Raw genomic sequence first — 22,057 nt, 5'->3', positions numbered from 1 at the left:
TAGGAGAAAACATTTATTTAAAAAAAGTATATTTAATTAAGTAGAACGTGTTGTCTATAGATATTTAAATTTGCGCATTTCGATGTGACGTCACATTTCTCACCCCCCCCCCCTCGTCACAAATGTCTGACCCCCCCAGGTGCGTGACGTCATTTATGGACGGTCCCTTATGGATAAACGAAAGTTGGCTTGTCACGTGGAAATGTATAGCAGCCACATACTCTAAACGCACGATGTTGACTCTAAATGTGGAGAGCCGGAGACGAATCCAATATTTAAAATAAAAATGTCAATTATACCCCCGGGGGGGATTGCGAGAGAGGATCCATCCAGCAGTGGATCGACCACGGCTTGACGACGAACGCCGCTGACTGCAAGGGCGCGTGGGAGAGATCACGTGGGTTGGGGATTTGAACCCGGAGACCCCGCCCCACCGGATCCCACGTGACGTAGCTCGCGCCACGTGACGAATCCCTCCCCCCCCCGCCCTCAACGCCACCCGCCGACCTCGTCCGTTGACAACATGGCGACCGCGGAGCCGGTGAGTCGAAACGTGCGCGGCCCTCTGTGGTTTCTCATCTCGACCCTAAACAGCAACAGCTACGAACAACAACAACGACGACCGTGCATAGCTACACTAAGGTTGCGCGCGGAGGTGTGCGCGTGGGGAGTAGGAGACACTCGGGGCTGTTGGTGTCACCACCATTTGCGCGTGGGGGAGCCTGCCCGCTTGCGTTGTCTGGCGCGAGGCTTCGCCGTGGGCCTTGAAGGCCTCGCCCGTTGTCCGGCGGCCTTCGTCGAAGTACGCGCGTGTTGGTCAGCCGTGGGGCTTATCCGCTGATGGACGAGGGCCTCGACAGCGTCGTCGGCTGGTCCCGTCAGGGGGCGGCGGCGGCGGGGGGAGTTTCGGGTGCTGCTTTTATTGTCTCGCGCGATGGCAACTATCACGAGCTGATCTCGTATCGCGTCGCGTGTGTGTTGTGTGTGCGTGTTCCTCTTGGGCCCGTTGACCTCCTTTGGCTGCCGTTCCATAATTATTTCTTGGCCTCGTTGCGTCCGCCTAAACGTCTCTTCTCTTAAAATCCGCTCGTGTTCCGCTTTGGGGGTTGGGGTGGGGGGTCATGGTGTTTTCCTGTAAGAGGCCATCCATTCAGTACGTTACGCATGCAGGGGGGGGTAACCCAAATGCGTACGCTTGCGTATGGGGGGGGGGTCTACTGACAATTTAAGTACGCATTGGAACATAGAAAACGGAGGGGGGAGGGGGTGAAGCCTCGATAATAATTAGTCTTCATTGGCCTTCAACTGAGTTAGATAGTCCGGCGGTGGACTATCTGTTTGCTTAAACACGTTAATATTATTAATCCTTGATCGTTTCTGCGTGGATTAAATATGGGCCGTTCTATAGGATTCGGGGGGGGGGGCGGGGGGGTCAGGCGTACGCACGCAGGGGGGGGGGTAGGGGCGGTGTAATAAGTCCGCGTGCGTACAGGGAGGGGGGGGGGCAGGGTCAAGTTTTGACAGATTTTTGCGAACCTACTAAATGGATGGCCCCTAAGGATGATCGGATAGGACTCCCCCCCCCCCCCCTCGTTTTTAGGAATGTTGAATGTGGAGCCTGTGGTGGTGGGGGTTGATTGAACCCCCATCATCCCTCCGGGGTGAGGTCAGAACAAATTGCACCACTTTGTGAAAAGTCTCTAGTGGTTGTGTTTGATGCGAGTTACTGTACTATGCCTGCTAGTGCTGTTACGAATGTGCATTACGTCCTCTTATGCTATTTATATAATGGTGCGCTTCATATGCTACGAGTATTCTCGTAGCACGATCCAGTCCTCTCTAAACGCTCGTGCGAATGCGAGTGACAGTACTATTTGATAGTCCCCTATGCGCCATCTCTCACGGTCCCTTACGCTTGTTATCCTCTGCTAATATTATCTGACGGAGGACCGCAATAAAAATTTAAGTGTCTTAAACTGTGCAAAGAATAGCCCCACCATGGGAACGCTGAATGGCCATTATGAGCCGAGGTTACCCCCCCCTCCGCCTTGCTAGTTTTAGCAGGGAGGTACCGGCATTCGCGAAAACTCGGGAAGTTATTTGTCTTCATGAACCATCTGATCAGCACGGTTGGCTACGTACGGTTCGAAAGAAGTTCAACGTACACGCGTCTCATTGTAAAACGTAGGCAACCGCGTTGTTACACTTAACGTAGCCCACACGGGATTCCACACGGCATGGGGATTATTTGACCATACTTTACGCTGGGTAAGTGAATCGATTGGCGGTAGCCTGGGTCACCGCAAAATATTGGTGGGCCGGGCATAGTTTTAAGGATTTTTTTTTTCTGGGAGCATCGCTGGTACTACCAGCCTGTCCTGTCGGAGGGCGACGCTGGGAGCGATGATGATGACGATGTCGATCCCGCCAGCACGACCGTGACCGCCGGCCGTACCGAGAGAGCGCCTGGTGCGCCATTGCCTCCAAGTGGTCTCGCTCCCAAAGACAAGGGGGGTGGTCGCCCCCGTAAGAAGCAGAGCGTGCTGGGGAATGACCAGACCAGCATCCTGATGTACTTTCAAAACAAGCAATAAACAGCCGATCCCCTAGCAGCCCCCCTTTTTTAATGGGTGTTTTGCGTGTTTTTTATTTCCATATTTGGCGTGCGCATCGGGCTCAGTGACGTCTCCGTCTTAATAGGCCTTCTGGTTTCGGAGTTATGGAGGTTTTGGCACCCCCGGGTCACGATGGTGACCCGGGTCACCGCCAATCGATTCAAGTGCCCAAAGACCATTTCAAATATCCCTCTTAACTGATGTTAGCCGTGGCCATGAATCATCCTCAGGTTTCCCAGGTTCATAGTACACTACAATGCGCTAACCACTGCTCCGTCCCAAAAGTGAATTGTATGGATGGCATTTTCCTGTGCCTTTAGTCTAAGCTTTATCATCTGGCTCTGTTTGCATGTTCACTGTTATAGATGTTGGTAGTGGTTGTTTAGGGTGGGTGTAATTGTGTTTGTGTTGGGAAGCATGTTATACATTCTCTTTGGTTTTATTCGGTATCTACGTGACTTTACCGAATAAAACCATAGAGTATGAATCCTTGCAGTCACGAAAGCTTCAAATCTAGAATGTTATACATTAATTGTCTTAAGAGCCTTACCCAAACCGCTGCCTTAAACTACTGTTTATTCTTGGGCAGTGTGAACAATGATGGAGGCAAAGTTTTTTTCTATTGTCCAGTCTGTGTTGTGTTTGACGGAGATTTGTGGTATTGTCAACGTTGTTGGCCTTAGGTTGGTTAGCCTGAGCCTGTCTGTGTTGGAGTTTGTTTTGGGATTATGAGTAGATAAGGGATCATTAACGTTATCAATGTTTATTAAAATTGAACACAACGAGCCTGATTGCCATCTTGAACAATGTTCATTTTAATCATTTTCTTTTTGCGAAAATGCTCTTATCACCTCGTATTTTCCAACAGTGGTGAATCATTTTGATATTGGCAACATATCATGTGTTTGGGCCATTTTGTCACGTTGGCTATCTGGATTTTCATAACATTTCTCCATTCTCTCTCACCTCCCCAAGAAATGGATCATTAAGATGTGGATTCCTGCCGAATAGCATTATTAACATTTTAATGCTTTATACAAGCATACATTAGACTTGTAAACTCTCAAATGCTGGTGTTCAGCATGTAGCAGTGCTTTGATTTCTCGATTGAAATATATTCTAATGCTCATGATACATGCATTAAAGCATTTGTCCATAACAACGTAGGCACACCAATGATACAGTGAGGGAAAAAAGTATTTGATCTCCTGCTGATTTTGTACTTTGCCCACTGACAAAGAAATGATCAGTCTATAATTTTAATGGTAGGTTCATTTAAACAGTGACAGACAGAATAACAACACAAAAATCCAGAAAAACGCATGTCAAAAATGTTATAAATTGGTTTGCATTTTAATGAGGAAAATAAGTATTTGACCCCCTCTAAATCAGAAAGATTTTTGGCTCCCAGGTGTCTTTTATACAGGTAACGAACTGAGATTAGGAGCACTCTTAAAGGGAGTGCTCCTAATCTCAGCTTGTTACCTGTATAAAAGGCACCTGTCCACAGAATCAATCAATCAGATTCCAAACCTTCCACCATGGCCAAGACCAAAGAGCTCTCCAAGGATGTTAGGGACAAGATTGTAGACCTACACAAGGCTGGAATGGGCTACAAGACCATTGCCAAGCAGCTTGGTGAGAAGGTGACAACAGTCGGTGCGATTATTCGCAAATGTAAGAAACACAAAAGAACTGTCAATCTCCCTCAGCCTGGGGCTCCATGCAAGATCTCACCTCGTGGAGTTGCAATGATCATGAGAATGGTGAGGAATCAGCCCAGAACTACACGGAAGGATCTTGTCAATGATCTCAAGGCAGCTGGGACCATAGTCACCAAGAAAACAATTGGTAACACTATGCCATGAAGGACTGAAATCCTGCAGCGCCCGCAAGGTCCCCCTGCTCAAGAAAGCACATATACATGCCCGTCTGAAGTTTGCCAATGAACATCGGAATGATTCAGAGGACAACTGGGTGAAAGTGTTGTGGTCAGATGAGACCAAAATGGAGCTCTTTGGCATCAACTCAACTCGCCGTGTTTGGAGGAGGAATGCTGCCTATGACCCCAAGAACACCATCCCCACCGTCAAACATGGAGGTGGAAACATTATGCTTTGGGGGTGTTTTTCTGCTAAGGGGACAGGACAACTTCACCGCATCAAAGGGACGATGGATGGGGCCATGTACCGTCAAATCATGGATGATCCTTCCCTCAGCCAGGGCATTGAAAATGGGTCGTGGATGGGTATTCCAGCATGACAATGACCCAAAACACACGGCCAAAGCAACAAAGGAGTGGCTCAGGAAGAAGCACATTAAGGTCCTGGAGTGGCCTAGCCAGTCTCCAGACCTTAATCCCATAGAAAATCTGTGGGGGGAGCTGAAGGTTCGAGTTGCCAAACGTCAGCCTCGAAACCTTAATGACATGGAGAAGATCTGCAAAGAGGAGTGGGACAAAATCCCTCCTGAGATGTGTGCAAACCTGGTGGCCAACTACAAGAAACGTCTGACCTCTGTGATTGCCAACAAGGGTTTTGCCACCAAGTACTACGTCATGTTTTGCTGAGAGGTGAAATACTTATTTCCCTCATTAAAATGCAAATCAATTTATAACATTTTTGACATGCGTTTTTCTGGATTTTTTTGTTGTTATTCTGTCTCTCACTCTTAAAATAAACCTACCATTAAAATTATAGACTGATCATTTTTTTGTCAGTGGGCAAACGTACAAAATCACCAGGGGATCAAATACTTTTTTCCCTCACTGCAATACTTTGTGATAGCAGTCACACAAGGATGGAAATAGTTACTTTGAGAATCGATAATTTACAATTTATGAAAATTTCAAGCAAATATGCCAGTGCTTTACTTTCCTTTGTCAATCCATTGCTGCATGATGGCATCCCGAAACCATGTAGGTCATGGGGTTATGTTTGAACATACTTAACCATGTTGGTCAGTGCTGGTTGGTGAGAACAGAAGGCCCAGGACCAGTTCGCATGTGACCACGGGAAGTTAGCTGTGTCCGGAAATCAAATTCGGATCGCTGGGTGCTGACCACTACGTCACTGCCACCCGTGCTTATTGCACCACTCATGGAGCAGACACAACTGAATAAACATTACTTAAAAAATAGAAGTGTTACAAAGGAGAAAAAAACAAGACATACATTCTGCTTTTTCCATATCATGACAATTAATCCAATCAAGGGGGCGTGGAGTGACTCATTACATGCCTAGTTTATACATTCATGGTAACATTGCTAAACTCATCGCTAAAATTAACTCGGATGCAGGTGCTAGGACTATGAGAGTTCGAGACTGCTTGCTGTGGTCTTCATTCAGCAGTGGATTAATCATTGCTTATGATGATGCATATTTGATTTTTCCTAAAATCTTGTGGCTGTGAAGATGTCCAGGCATAATTGCTGCTGCTTCTTTACCATGGTGGGGAGTTTATCAGCAGCGCTTATTACATACCTGTCAACCCATACGGTTTATCCGTATTCTTGTACAGGGAATTTAGTTTTCAGGTCCATACAGCATACAGCCGTTTCAAAACGGGCTTTGTAGGATGAACATTGATATGTATAAGGGCACGGTGTGACCAATAAGGTCTGAATTGTTCTGTTATAAAAGGCACTGATAAGGGATTGACAGGTATGATTTATATGTTGATGTCGAGGGCGTGAGTGCGCATCATGACGCGTTTCCTGTGATCCCAGGAAATGGCCATACGTGCGCTGACGCCGGAGGAGCCGGAGAAGGTGGAGGACTTGGTGACAGCCGAGACGGACGTCGATCCGGAAAACTACATCAAGCACCCACTGCAGAACAGGTGCTGGGGTATCTGATGACTTATGTAACGGATTACCGATTACCTGGTCGATTGCAAAAAACATTTATCGCATCAATTTCTATTTGGGATTGGGAGCTACCTTCTCATAATTTTAGATTATATATTCACAGTTTAATGCGGCCATATTAGGATAATAAAATGCACTTTTTAAAATAATTGAAAGTAAAAATTGGGGGTGCATCTTCCAATCAGGTACATAGTCTGAAACCTGGCACCTGGGCATGCAAGTTACAATTATGCCCAGCGTCCAATCTTTATGTAGCCACTTGAATGGATATTAGCTCGTGACTAAAGAGTTACGTTTTGCATGTTAGTTCCATTTAGTTTAGTTCCATTTATTTGGTATAGCCCTGTGAGCCATTCGGCTCTTGAATCGGGTGCAACCGCAACAAACAAAAAACAAAACATGAACAAGAAAACACTTAAAGTGACTATGTGACTGTGCAAACAGAAAATCCAGGAAAAAACATCAAAATATTTCTGAAATAGCACTGTACACCAATGCTGTGTGCAAAAATCCCAGTGGGATGCAAGTCAAACAACAACAACAACCACAAGACAACTAAGATTAAGGCCATCAGTCTAACTCCGTAATACAATAAACAAAAAACATGGCCAAACCAAAAAACGTTTTCGAAATCACCAAAATAAAGCCATAAATGCTATGTAACAGTGATCATAGGGACTGACCGAATTTTTAACAATAAACTACATAAATAACATGTAACACCAAACCCTAGAGCCATAGCTGGCTGCATGAGCCACTCCACAACAACAGGAGCATCAGTCGGAGTATCACATTTTTCAATGCACCTTTAAGATCAGCACACTAAATCAAAATACAGATAATACTTGGCAGCGGTCATCCGGAGTGAAACATTTTATTTTATTTTAGGCCACTGAATAGCAGTGGCAGCTAGGGGTGTACAACTCCTCGAGCAGTTTTGAGTGAAGATCTCATAGGTAGTGATTCAAGTTGCAGTTTATTGGCAATAGCATTCCAGACCCTGGGGGCATCAATAGCAAAGGCCCTTCCTCCGGTTTTTGTACGGCAATAGGGAATGTGAAGCTGGTAAATGAGCGAAGGCCTGAGGTCAAATTTGCTCTTTGAAACAGAGAGGAGATTCAGCAGGTAGTCTGCGGATTTTTTTGTAAGTACATGGTGAATAAATAAGATGTGGTGCACAAGCCGTCGAACATTATAAGATGTTAAGTTTGACCCAATGTAGAGATCACAGTGGTGAGTCCTATATGGGCAGTTCAATGCAAATCTTAAGGCCGAGTGATAGATGGAATCAAGCTTCTTCAGTACAGTACTTGAGGCTGATTAATACATGATATCACAGTAATCAAGTAGAAGCAGTATGGTAACTTTTATCAAATCCAAAAGGAACATAGGGGGAAAGCAGTGCTTGTGTCGATACAGAAAACCAATTTTTATTTTTGTCTTTTTACCAATATAATCAATGTGATCTTCAAAATTCAGTTTTGAATCCTGGATGACCCCAAAATACTTATAGATCTTGACATGCTCTATTTGATAATTATTTAAGGAATGTAATTAGGGAAAAATAACTTCCTGCTTTAGTCCCGGTGAGAAGCATGGCACCTTGGTTTTGGAGGTATTAAGGACGAGTTTAAGAGCAACTAGCTGATTTTGTAGTTTGTTGAAATCACCCTGGAGCAATCACGTCATCCGGAGAGCGGCCAGCAGTAATCAGTATCATGTCATCTGCAAAAAGATTTACCCTGGAATGATCCAGGTCAATGCCCCAGTCATTAACATAAAGAGAGAACAAGAGGGGGCCGATAATGGAACCCTGTGGAACCCCTTTTGTTATCTTAACACTGTTTGACCTCCAACTATCTATGAATACAGTTTGGGTGCGAGAAAAGAGGTCATTTTTTAACCATTTTACTGTGTTTTCGGAAAAACCGAGGCAACTTAGTTTACTAAGCAGGGTGTTGTGATCTACTGTATCAAAAGCTTTGGACAGGTCAAGAAAAAGACAGGCACAGTACTGCTTATTATCAAGGCTACTGTAAATTTGATTCAGAGAGTCTAATGCAGCAGATGTAGTGCTGTCTTTTTTTCAGAACCCAGATTGTTTTAGATGTAGTAGATTGTTGGTGGACAGGAAACAGCTCATTTGGTAGTTCAATCATTTTTCAAAAATTTTCATCAATGGGGACAAAATTGAGATAGGTCGGTAGTTATTGGGATCATCTTTAGGGCCCCCTAAAGATGATCCCATAGGAATGTTTCCATTCTAGAGGAACTGATGCTTCATTGATGGACAGGTTGAAAATATGGGCTATAGGTTTGTATATTAGGTGACCAACAGTTAGTAGAGCAAAGACGGGAAAACTATCTGCTCTGGTAGAGGAGGACCTTTTGAGGTAGGACAGTTGTTTCAGAACATTACTTTGGTGGATTGGCTGGAAACTAAATTCGTTTAATGTTTGGACAGGGGTGTAGGAATTTGCATGAGCAGGGGTGACTCCCAATACATTATCAAATAGATACCAGCTTCAGAAAAATGAAGCTCAAAATTGTCAACTATTTTTTGGGGATCTGAAAAATATTCCCCATTTCGGTTAAGCTCAACGGGCAGATTGTCTGTTTTGGATGCCTTTTCGATACATTTGATTGTTTTCCAAAAAATCCTGGCATTTCCATGTGATTCCAGGAGAGTGGAGGAAAAGTAGGCATTTTTTGCATGCCGTATTTTTTTGACGCATCTATTCCTTAAAATCCTGTATTCTAGCCAGTCATTTACCAAATAACTTTTCTGAGCACATGCCCAGCCTTGTCCCTAGTTTTCATGAGCTTTGTAATCAAAGGATCATACACCATGGTGGGCGGTTGCCTTTAGTTTTAAATCTAACCAACGGAGCATGTTTGTTAAGAATTTGGAGAAACGTGTACTTGAAAGTCTCCCAAGCCATAGTCAGGTTGGGGATATCACAGACCTTGTCAATATCCGAGTGAAGCACATCATTAGTAAATGCCTGAGTGCTGAAGTGCCTCATAGAGTGCTTCTCAACAATTTTAGTGGGGGCTTTGGGTCTGGCTGATGATTTCACCCCAATAACGAAGGAGTGATCACTAAGGTTATTACCCAGAGCACCAGTCAGTGTGAAATTGTGAGGGGCATTTGTCAATAGGATGTCAAGCAGAGTTGACTGTCCTGGATTTTTTAGGTTGGGTCTTGTGGGGACATTTATTAATTGAAACAGGTTAAATTCATCTGTAAAATTTGTGGCAATGGTCGGCGGGTTTAGCCAATTCCAATTTAGATCACCCACTAAAACTATTTCACCTTTAGGGAGGCCCCCAAAAAGCTCTCAGTGCAGATGCAGCTTCAACATCCTTCCCACTAGGCGGTCTATAGCAGCACACTACCAATATCTGTTGATTATTTGGGAGAGTTATTCTGAGAGCCAAACCTTCAAAGCAACATTTTTTAAACAAGGAGTGAGATTGTGAACATGCAATAGTATTACGAACATAGATGGCAATTCCACCTCCTTTAGAGCCTCGGTCAAGCCGAAAAAGGTTGTAGTTATCAATCGTAATCTGCAAGTCATTGACGGCAGGAGTGAGAAATTTTCTGTTAGGCAAAAAATGTCCAGGTCAAGATTTGCCACTTCTAGTTTTGAAATTATTCAAAAGCTGCTGATGCATCTTAATTTCCTGACGTCTTTTAATCAGGACTATATGTGAATGCAAGGCTATTTGCTTCGGTTTTCCCGAAATTGGTTTAGCCTGCGTTTGATACAAGGGAGCGTTTTGAATTTACTGATTAAGAAGCCTTTAAGAGGCAAGTTTAAGCCTCGTGATAACCTTTCCAATGATATATTTGAGCTTCACATAAATGTGTGTGTGTGTGTGCTTTAGGTGGGCTCTTTGGTTCTATAAGAATGACAAGAGCAAGTCATGGCAGGCCAACCTGCGACTCATCACCAAAGTGGACACGGTGGAGGACTTTTGGGCGTACGTACATACGTTAACACGCTTTTTACACTTATCTGTACACGTACAGCCCTTTTTGTCAATCCCTTGCTAGATGAGGGGCTTCTCACGCCGTGCGGTTCATGGGGATTATTTGACCACACATGGCCACGCTGGTCTGTGTGGGATGTTCCGAAGGTATGTAAATCAATACATCCAGAAATATAACCTGCATAATACGTATATGCATGCATATATATACATACATCCACACACAAGTCAAAACCTGTCCAGAGTTTGGCAGCTTAAATGCTCTGTCCCACAATTCGGAAGGCCCATAGGATTGTGCCCCTATGCCATGAAATATTTTAAAATTTTTACAAATATTACATTTTCATATCATTGCCATATACAGCCCATTTTCATTCCACTGCTGGATGAGGGCCACCCTGTTTAGTACGGTTAGTGATGGGATTTTTTCTCATATTCCACACTGGTTAGTGCGGGTTGGTGAAGGCAGGGAGCATAGACGTTAGGCATTAGGAGTACAGTACAACAATTTACTTTGCTGAGCTGACCGCATCGTACACTTATCATTCAGGTGAATCAATATTTGCCAGTTGATAACAATTCAATATAATTTTCAATTTGGATTTGCATGTCATCTAAAAGTAAGTGCATCTGAAGACGCTACAAAACAGCAGGACGTTTGCTTCCAGAGCAAAGGACTTATGCCTCCCACTGTACTTTCAAGGTAAGATACGTGTGTGAAGAGACATCGTAGAGAATAGACAGTCATGAAGGCTGGACTTGAACGGGGTCACGGGGTCAGGAAGGCAGTTGCAGGATGGCCGGGAGGGAATCCCAGACGATAGACACAGCAGATAATCTTGCACCTATGATGACCATTATCTCCATATTGTTTGTGAAACATCTTGTTTGTTAAATGGAATGAAATGCTTAAGAGCCCCAAACATTTGTCATGAGCATTCATAATTTCTGGCCATAAACGTTTCCAGTCACTCTATGTGATTGCTTTTGAAAATGCTGATGTTGAAATATTGCTTTGTGGGAGTACAGAAATTGTCAGTGTTTCGTTCATTTAACCACAAGAAAATGAGACGCATGAAACTTTGTCTCTTTTTGTAAGGGCATCCTAGTAAAAAAAAATACAATATATAGCAGTTATGAGACATTGGTTTAAATGTAATACATTTGAATGGGTTTTTTTATGTTTCTCCAGGTTGTACAATCACATCCAGGTTGCAAGCCGTCTCATGCCAGGCTGTGATTACTCCCTTTTCAAGGTGAGCTCGCCGCTGCAAAGTGAGTCTCACGGAATCGTTGGTGATTTGATGGATCGCAGGGGTAGGTGAGGGTGGCTGCGAAGCCTCGATCAGGTCGGCGAGGGACGCCTGCCTCTTCTGACGGTCACCTGCGACATTTAAGGCTTTACGATGTCATTGGCGAAAGGGCTCTCGTTACGTCAACGGCGAGCTTTAGGGCTTAATGAGCAGCGGTGGATTCTTCTCCGAGCGTGCGACGTATGTGAAGAGAACAAGAGCGTCGACATCTCGTCATAAAATCTTCGAGCCCCGCACCGTCGCGCTTGACATCTGCGTTGTAAACAAATTCATTTTTCTTTCAGATGTTAACCATACAGGAGGTTGTGGGTTCAATCCTGACGCCTGTATGTTTTGGAGTTTTCATGTTCTCCCTGTGGTCGCTCGGATTTTTCTCCGGGTCCTCCGTTTTTTCCCTCCACATTAGAATCAACATGACGCGTTTAGAGTGGTTTGGTTGCTATAAATTTTCACGTGATAAGCCACTTTGTCGAGGTATCATTTGTGGTCGGGTTGTTTCTGAAAAATAGCTATTTAACTCGGGTCGGCCTTACCTGGTAATATATTAAATAGTTTAAGTTTTTTTTAACAAAGAAAAAAACATCTTTGGCGGTCCACGTGGAACTCCTCCAATCTCTATCGTCAAAGCTGATGTGCTTGCCGTATCTGAATAGACAGATGCGACCTTGGGTGAGTTCAAGCATTGATACTAGGGGGTTAACCCTCTGTTCCCTACCATGTGCGTCTCCTCCCCAGGACGGCATTGAGCCCATGTGGGAGGACGAGAGGAACAAGCGCGGCGGCCGCTGGCTCATCACGCTCACCAAGACGCAGAGGCATTCCGACCTCGACCGCTACTGGCTAGAGACGGTGCGTGCTGCTGGGCGTAGCTGTTGATTGTGCTGGCAGATGGTACCAACCAAATGACTTGGCTCATTTGTAAACAAATGTTATAATAATAATCTGAGCTGAAGGGGCTGTGGACAATCATTATAACTAGTAATGAACGAGTGTTTTTTGGCTTCCGGTTGTCAAACGAATATATTATAAGGGCACACTCATTGCACACAAAGTGCTCGCCATAAATTAACCAAAATACCTTGCTAATCTCGTCAAAGAGCGAACACCATCACGCAAACTCTGGTCATCCTCGCAGCAGCTTTTGTCGAGCCATTTAAATAAAGAGTCACTGCATTGCATGCTTTCAGATGTGCTTCTTCGGCCGTCTCGAACACTCTTCCGATATTAGGAAGCCACTAGAGCTATGTGCTTTGAAACCTAGATTGAAAACTCATTTCTTTAGAACTGCTTTTTGTGTTTAGTTTGTTGTCAATCGCCCCCGTACTTCGGATTCGCACGGTTGGCTACGTATGGTACGAAAGAAGTTCAACGTACATACGTTCACATTACGAGTGTTGTTGTGCCTGGCTGCAGCTGCTGTGCCTCATTGGGGAGGCATTTGACGACCACAGCGACGACGTGTGCGGCGCGGTGGTGAACGTGCGGCCCAAAGCGGACAAGATCGCCGTGTGGACGGCGGACTGCGACAACCGCGAATCGGTTGTCGGCATTGGGTGAGGGGTTCTCTTCTGTCTCAAAATAACTTGCTTGTTTCTTTTTTTGTAAAAGAACACAAGTTTGGGGAAAAATCGTGCACATGCATGGCCGGATTGTGCATCGTGAGAGTGCTCACGCCAGGTGTGCAAGAGGTAGTACGTTGGTAGGCCGCGATGAGACAGCGGGTCTTGGTTCTGTCTGGGGAGAGGGCTTGGATGCCAAGGCAGATCTTTTTACTGCCGGTTTTGTCTCCGCTATGTTTAGGGGGCAACATTTTGATTAACGTGGCTGGTTTGGTTGGGTAAATCTCGACGCAATACTGTTAGGAACCAACATTTTGGTTTACATTGGCTCATCTTCACAAGGTCTCTCATGCCTCCCATTTACAGAGATCATGAACTTTTTTTTTATCTTGATTGAAATGCGTGAACAAGCATTGCAGGACTCTCCTCTCCTTTCGTTGAAACTTGGCCAAACTTGTAAGTTTCACGTTTTTTGGTGGGGGCTAGTTTCTCGGACAATCACCGTTGGCTTTTCAGAATATAGTACAAATAGTATTTCACCCCAGAGGGATGATGATGGTCTGAGTCAATCTCTAAATTTAGATTTTAACTCCAGACTTTGTGATTGTGAGTCATGCCCTCTGTAACCATTACACCAAGCAGTGGTTATAGAGGGCGTGGTGGCGATTAAATTACACATTTATTTTAATCAGCATTTGCAACACAGACAAAATTAGCTTTACCCACCCTGCTGGTTTTATTGCTCATCAGGAATATCCGTAACTTTTCTGTCATAACGAAAAGAGTTCTTCGCAACGAGTAATCCATGACTGTTGTCCTATATTCACCATGCATGTGAAGTGAGCCCAACTGAGTCGCAGATGTTGCCTTGGGAGCAATACTATTTGTTCAGTAATTCAACGTAACATAATATAACACAACCTACACTTGGGTGTTGAATGCTCATCTAGCCACGCTACGGCAGAACTAGACACGGTTCGCTATCCCGGCTTGGACCACAAGCTGGGTCCCGGACTACGTGGCTAGAAGCTTCTTTTACCCGACGTGGATCTTCATCACCAGCAACACGAAGAACCCCGAGCCCCTCACGGGGCCCCCGTTATATCTGCCCGGGCTGGGGCCGGCTCCCCCCCTCACCCCGCCCACCTTCTAGATCTCTCGAGCTCTTTCCCGAAGGCTCCCGAGAGCTCTTTTATACCACGTGACCGCCCAGCGGCCCCCGTCCACCGGTGGCCCCCCCTCCAATATCATCCGGTCACGTGTCAGCAGGTCAACCGGCGTATCATGCCCCAACGTAACCCTGGCTGGCTGACATTCCATCTCGCCCCCTCACCGGGAGCCCGCACCGCACACTGTACATGGTGCCTCCGCGCTGACCATCGCTCACCCAAGCCCCGCTAGGGCTGGTACTACGCCCAGTAAGCGGTCTACACATAACGCCAACGCATTATCCGCCGTGGCTTCGTAAGCACGGCACCACACAGTGACAATCAGTCACTACACATGGAACAAACTGTGTATGTAAGAATGAGTATTTTTTATATATTTTTTTATCATATGCCAATTGTATTCATCGGGTAGTGGAGTGGACACTACAAATAAGAAAAAAAGACAAACGGGACGGTGATATCAAGAGAAACATTATTCTTGGATTGGGATCCTGAATCGTGACAATTGAATAACTCAGTTGCAGTGAATATCGACATGTTTTAAGTCTATCGGATTGTAATTTCCTGCACCCCACATCCTATGGAGGCTACATTTCTGCTAACAGACGGCAGTGCAGCAAAGTCAATTGTTATACTGTACTGCTAGGCCTACGCTCCACTCTTTCACCAACCCCTCACCCGCCAGTGTGGTGATGTGTCGCCAAATAAACTCGCACTGCCTGCACGGCGTGGGGAGGCCCTCACCCGGCAGCGGTTGGATCGACAAAAGAGTCGTGCGCGTATAATTTAGTTAAGCCAACCGTTTTACCAGACAAGAGTTTATCGAGACGAATACGTACGCTAACACAAGCCGCGCAAGTTTGCGCTCCTGCCTTGTCCCCCTGCTTAACGAGCTATGCGCGTCTCCCTGTGCTCACCGCAGGCGCGTGTACAAAGACCGCCTGGCGCTGCCTCCTCGCATCATCATCGGCTACCAGTCCCACACGGACACGGCGACAAAGAGCGGTTCCAGCACCAAGAACATGTTCACCGTGTGAGGGAGGCGGGCGCATCGCTGCCCCCCCTCCCCCCCCAGACCTCGACGCCCCCCCCCTCCCATGGCTCCATCGCCGTGCTGCACCCCATGACGCCTCGTCTCCAACGCCCCGTTGCCAACCTCCCTCAGCCCACCTCACTCCCCCTTCCAGTGTCATATCTGTCGCGAGCCACCTTCATATCACAAGATGCAACCGAAAAAACACAATTGACTGGTATTTTTATTTAACTCCTTACCCAAACGACGTCATGTTCACAGTTTTGCTGCAGGCGCTCCTGCAAATAACGTCAAAATTCTGAATCGTCTTCGAAATCTGGTCCAGCAAACCTTGAAATGAGTGCAGAACAATTGTGGTTTTCAAATTCCCCAGCGCGCTACTTTACATCGGTGTAAAGCGGTGACGGGTGCCAGCATGCGCCGCCGTGTGTCGGGACACAGCTGTAGTGCCCGCTCCCAAACCGCACCACGTGTCGGAATGTGGTGAATACTGTACGTTCAACGTTATGTCGATCATATCACAATTGCACCACTAGAGGACCGGGGGTCACGTATTTCAATTTCGCGAAGAAAGGCTTGCGGCCTGTGTCAGCTTGGAACGCACAGTCCAGGCGTGTGTACAAAATAACAGCCGTTTTGGGTTGTCTTTCAGACGACTCGAGCTTAGCCAACCCACAAGACTCCCCTCCCTTGATGCCTACATCCCCCAGAACCCTTCCCCTCCCACAATCCCTCGAGGGCCAATCTGATGTGAGTTTACACAAATGCCTTAGGCCTTTAAAAACAAACAAAAAATAATGTAAACTCGAATGTTGCAGTCAGGTCCCCCATGTGTGCACGTGGCAGCGATCTTCATGAAGCCGTGTGCTTGGGGCGTTAGCTGAAGTCTGCACAGAGGTGTTTCTTGCAAGGTATAGGAGGGACATCTGCAACTTGGCAACCTGCCCGAGGTTACCATGCACTAACTGAGCTTCGTTATTTGCATCCAAACTCTTAGTATACGATTGAAAAACTCTTGACCTGATGTGTGCGCGCGCATCCGCACGTTTTCTTAATATTTCCAAACTGCAAATTTAGGTTACCACATCTGACACTATCATTTTAATTTTGAGAATTTTTGTGTATCGTACAGTACTGTTTGTGTGATAACCATTGCTGGATGTTGGCGCAAGCGAACGCAGCACAAGTGTTGGCAGTCTGTACGAGAGCGGACTGGCACACAACACTTAAAATGTATTTATTATAGTGTGTTTTAAGTGTCTATGGTCTAACATTGCAATCCACTCATTAAGTACTCGTTTTTTGTCACGCTGTACATTTAGCACCCTCGGGTGCGCACGTTTATTATTTAAGCGCTGTACTTCACGCGTGCTTGCGGTGGCTGCGGGAGAGGTTGCTGTGCATTTAGTCTCTAGCGAGCGAGTCGAAACGGCGGTGCACTCGAGATTCTCGTCGTATCGGCAGCTCAAGCCGACCAACGTTGCCGACCGGCGTGCTTTAAGAAATGAAAGCGTTTCTTTTGTCAACTGCGTTTTAATAAACGCGTAATGTTTTTTTGCTAGAGCTGGGCTGTTCCGATTATTTAGGTAATCTATTAGTTTACCGATAACTGGTTAAGTTACTCCACTAATCTGATGACACGAAAGTAATTGGGGGGGGGGGGGGGTCTCAACTCTACCCTTACGTGTGCCGCTTGATGGGAGGTGATGGGCAGGTTGCTTGGTGGCATCGCCAGCATCGTCGGCCGACTCTTGAACATGAATTGCCAGGGGTTTCTCGCCTTCAGTTTGCAGGACGTGGGGTGGAGGAGCTTGATATTTTTTAAAGGGGCCCAGGTATCGACCACAAGAAGAGCAGTTCTCTCGTATGGATGTAATGTGTGTAACAATCATACATCGACGTCTACATTTTAAATCAAGTTGAATTGTAGGTGAATGAAATTTCTCGTCGATTAATCGGCTTGATCGACTTCTCGTCCTGGCTCTCGGTTCTGCGTCAATCGCCGCCGCAGATCTTCGACACGGTTGCTCCGCAGAGACACGCACCTTAACACAAGCCCGCTATCGACACGGAAGCGTGTAAACAGGGTCCTCCCGCTACTTTGAGGTCTCGGGTGCTGGGCCCGAAGCACGTGCCCTCGGTGTTTTTTTGCAATGGCATTTTACACAATCGTTTGGCAGCGTAATGCCGCCACAATGACGGGGTGAATGTTGGCTCCCTGTCTTGCCGTAGCAGCTATTTGTTCCCTGTGTAGGCCAGACTGCTTTGAAGGATGAATAGACTGAATTAAGGTGCTGCTGGGTTTAGTGCCAGGGCTTAGAACGAGCCCTGACCCTCGCTTAAACTTGGTTAAATCTCCAGGATAGGAGCCGTAGTTTGTGGTGGCAGCGATTAGCGAGCGGCACTATCAATGCGGCCACCCGAGTAGGATTTCCCGGTCACGGCTAACGTCAGTGGCAAGTGATAACGCAACCAGTCTCGCCCTCTCGCCTTCCCCTTAAACCTAAACTAACGCGTAGTGGTCAAAAGCCCAATAAACGATATGTGGGGTGGCCTTCATTGGTGAATGAGAATGCCCTGAATGTATTTGATATTGATTAAACGATTACCAGCCGGTTTGACGCAGTGGTGTAGGGCAGTGCTCATTGCAACCGGACCGTTGTCAGTTCATTCCAGTTGGTGGTCACCTTGGCCCGTCATCTCGTAAGGCTGGTCGATGGATATCCTTTGGAAGGACTCTGCATGCCATCAGAACTTGGAATGTCCACCACGGGTTCAGGGCGGTAAACGGGATTTGAAACCAGTAGGAAGGCAATTTAGGCTGCTCAAGGAACAAGTGGCTGTGGCGAATAGGAACCTGACCTGAACCTCAAGCGACAATAGCAAACCTCTGCGTTTCGCGGCGTGTATAAGTGCAGTACGTGATTTTATATGTGTAGTGGACATGGCGGCTTGTGCTAGCTTAATTGAAGTGTCGTTATCGTGTGCTTACGCGTAGAAGTGTGGACTCTTGCCATGGTTGTGAAGCCATGCATTCCACGTGGCCAATTTCGCAACCAGGAGATTTCGTTATTATGCTAGTTTCCTTTCTCCTGACTTTTCTCTGCGTGTAAGATTATCATCTGAGCAAATAACGTGTTTTGTACCGGTAACCTATTTTGCTATTAAATTGTTTATTTCATGAACTCGTAAGAAAAAAATGATGGGCCTACGTGATGCGGCGCCTCTGTATACTTTTCGCTCAGAAGTTACCGTGTGTCGATGCAGTACGGCGGCTGAAATGGGCGACATTGACATTTTTGCAATGATGAATAAGCTCTGGCAGCATTTTGTTATTTGCGCCTGGATTTCTTATGTCATTAGTTGGAATAAAGAAGTGATTAAATTATTTTCTAATACATGTGTAGTATAGCACAAGTCGGCGACGAGGTAGTTGCAGGAGGCACCTTATTCAGATCTCGCACAGCTTCCAACTTCAACAGGTTCGCCCTCATGTACTCCCTCGTCTAGCCAGCGTCGACCTGAGACAGCCAACAACTATCCGGCTGTGCAGTGATCTAATGAAGGCTGCAGCGATGACGAGACCAGTCCATTCCCAGAACCGGCAGCCCGGAGCTATTGCTCGCTGCTGCTTTTATCCTACTCGGTGCAGCCTGGCTCCGTCCTGGCCACGCCTCCCTTGTCGAACCCACGAGCGGGTCCCGGGACTTCCAGATGAGGTCTTCCGTGACCCTTGCCCCAGTTCCTCCGCCCTGCCGGCACACCCGTGTATATGCTCAACGGCGTGTGCACTAACTGTCCACCGTAGTTGCAATTGCTGGACGGCAGTCGGCGCTATGTCACTAAATCACTCCCCCCCCCCCCCCCCCCCCTGTTAAAAAACAGCCGTCCCGGCTGCTAATACAGCAACCGCAACCGGTGGACATGCATAACCCCTAAACTCGAGGAACACTCCTAACACCGAACACAAAAGGAAGATATAAATAAACTGCCGCAACACAACCACGGTACCCCTTCGCGAACCAACGGCACAATGCGACGCCGCTCGAAAACTGACAGCACAACACAATGCGGTGCCCCCCGCGAACCGCAGCACAACACAACGCGGTGCCCCCTGCGAACCGACAGCACAACGCGATGCCCCCCGCGAACCGACAGCACACCGCACAACGCGGCGCACCCCGTGAACCGACAGCAGAGTACAACGCGGCGCTCCCCGTGAACCGACAACATACCCAACAACCCCTTCCACAGGCCTTTACGCCTAACACCCCCTTTCCCTGGAATCCCATTGTGCAAGGGAGAGTCCGCTTTTACCGGAACTTAGCTCGCGTGATCCGGTCCTTAACACCGGTCACCCCTGCCTTTGCAGGGCCTTGCACCCCTGGGACTCCAAGGAATAGGGAGGAGGAAGAAGAAAAAATAACGGCCTAAAGGACATGGCCCCTCCCTGAATTTTCTTGCACACCTGTCCGGATCCGGTCCCCGACACCTCGCACATGGCGTTCTCGGAAGGCCCCAAGAGACCCGGGTCCGGTGGGGCTTGGTAAGACGTTGCCGGCAGGTCGGAGGTCATTGGCGGCACTGCCGGCATTCTATAGCGATGTGGCCTAACTGGCCACACATGAAACACTTGGCCGTGGGTTCCCAGGACAGAGATAGCCACCCCGGCCGCCAATCTACCCGCACCCTCCCGCGCGTCCTCTGGCCACCCAACACAGCCATCATGTCCTCCATCCACCATTGCCCAGCCTTCACCTTTGGCCAATGCTGGTGGTCTTCGTAGACTTTAATATTTCGGGCCACCGTTCAGGACGAGATCTCTGCGCCGGCGGCGGAGGGCAGGGCAATCTTCAACTCCCGCGCCAGCGTCCTCAGCCTTTCCGCCACCAGGATGTTGAGCGCCCCCTCACCCAAGTGCGGGTATGCCTCCCGTCCCAGCGCCAGCAGCGCCTCTCGGAAAGCGTAGGGCATCTCGGCCTCCCTTCGCTCTCTCTGGAGGAGCCTTGTGCGGGCATCTTGTGGCAGGCCAAAAATGGTCCCTTGCAGCGCCGCCGACATCGGTGCCCTTCCCGCGCGTTCCCGCACTCGCCTCAAAATGGCGTCCGCTGGCCACGGTAGATCTTCCAGGGGCCAAATGGTGCCCACCATATGCACGGTCTCCGGTCTGGGCTCCTCCGCTCCCGCTCGGACAAAAGCTCCAGGTGGGGTCTCTCCATGACTCCTCTCCGCGCCGCTGAGTGCGGCGCGCCTCCCGCGACATCCTGTGCCCCCCTTGACACGGCGGTCCTCCGCAATGCTACGTGGTCGGCGCGCGACTGGAAAAATCGCGCCACTCTCCCGTCGATCAGCAGCCGCTCTCCCGCAGATGTCTAGCCGCTCTCCCGCTGATGCATTGTGGCTGTCGCGCTGATGCGTAGCCACTTTCCCGCAGATGCGTAGCCGCTCTCCCGCTGATGCGTAGCCGCCCTCCCGCTGATGCATAGCGGCTGTCGCGCTGTTCCGCGGAGGCTCTCCCGCTGCTCCGCAGCCAACAGGCTTCATAACCGGGATCCCGGGGCTGTTGGAGGGATGACCGTCCCGCCGTCCTCGTCCTTCCGATGACACTATGGGTGGGTTCCTCTTCTTGGTCACTTTGGAACACCCCAGTTCTGACACCAGATGTAGTGTAGGACACGAGGTAGTTGCAGGAGGAACCTTCTTTATGCAGATCTCACACATCTTCCAACTTCAACAGGTTCGTCCTTATGCACTCCCTAGTCGTCTAGCCTAGCCTAGACGCAACCCCGACCGTGTTACACTGACGGCGTGGACCAAGACAGCCAACAACTATCCGGCCGCGCAATGGTCTCGTGAAGACGGCAGCGACGAAGCCGGCGAAAACGACAGCAAGGCCGAGATGGATAAAAGCAGCGGAGAACTCTCCGCTGCTTTTATCCTACTCGGGCGGAGCGAGGCAGCGCCTCCCTTCTCGAACCCACTTGCGGGTTCCAGGGGCTTCCAGATGAGGTCTTCCGTGACCCTTGTCCCAGTTCCTCCGCCCTACCGGCACACCCGTGTATATGCTCAACGGCATGTGCGCTAACTGTCCACCGCAATTTCTGCTGCTGGACAGCAGTCGGCGCTGTGTCACTACACATGATATATACCCTACTTGGTCACAGGCTGTGACCAAAGCGCCCGATCTCGTCAGATTTCGGAAGCTAAGCATGGGTTGAGCCTGGAAAACGCTTGGATGTTTGACCACAATGCGTGCCAGGTTGTCATAGGCAACTGTGGGGCATTGCAGCACAATCCATTGTTGTACTGCGACTCACTGTTATGCTACACAATGGGACCTTTTACCAGCATCTAAGATTCCTTGCAAAAAAGGTTTCTATCTGGTGTTTGAACTTCTTAACAACTGTTTCATTGCCAGAAAGGGTAAACCCGATTCTTAGTTTTTCATACTTTCATGCTGGCAAAAAGGTCCCATTTTGTAGCTGCTCACCCCGAGCTATA

At 47.8% G+C, this 22,057-nt stretch overlaps 1 protein-coding gene across 2 annotated transcripts; it reads left to right on the top strand.

Moving 5' to 3' along the window:
• The first annotated feature begins 419 nt into the window (after positions 1 to 419).
• On the top strand, positions 420 to 18,944 carry EIF4E (eukaryotic translation initiation factor 4E). 2 transcript variants are annotated; one of them, XM_032968992.2, is made up of 7 exons: positions 420 to 541; positions 6,343 to 6,455; positions 10,378 to 10,473; positions 11,675 to 11,738; positions 12,531 to 12,644; positions 13,209 to 13,348; positions 15,446 to 18,944. In XM_032968992.2, exons 1-7 carry the CDS (start codon positions 524 to 526, stop codon positions 15,558 to 15,560), a joined length of 660 nt encoding a protein of 219 aa, XP_032824883.1. In that variant the 5' UTR covers positions 420 to 523; the 3' UTR covers positions 15,561 to 18,944. The 2 variants fall into 2 exon arrangements, with proteins under 2 accessions (XP_032824883.1, XP_075929375.1); XM_076073260.1 differs by lacking the exon at positions 420 to 541 and adding an exon at positions 576 to 642.
• The last annotated feature ends 3,113 nt before the right edge of the window (positions 18,945 to 22,057 follow it).

Source organism: Petromyzon marinus, chromosome 41 (genome assembly GCF_048934315.1).
Source record: "Petromyzon marinus isolate PM22_M1 ecotype Great Lakes invasive population chromosome 41, UKy_Petmar_22M1.pri1.0, whole genome shotgun sequence".
Taxonomy (NCBI): Eukaryota; Metazoa; Chordata; class Hyperoartia; order Petromyzontiformes; family Petromyzontidae; genus Petromyzon; species Petromyzon marinus.
Note: the sequence above shows the minus strand (reverse complement) of the source record. Positions and strands in the feature narration are given on the sequence as shown.

Coding starts and splice junctions, on each gene's coding strand:
- EIF4E (XM_032968992.2), top strand. Junction 6,456..10,377: donor AAGCACCCACTGCAGAACAG/GTGCTGGGGTAT, acceptor TGTGTGCTTTAG/GTGGGCTCTTTGGTTCTATA. Junction 10,474..11,674: donor ACGGTGGAGGACTTTTGGGC/GTACGTACATAC, acceptor ATGTTTCTCCAG/GTTGTACAATCACATCCAGG.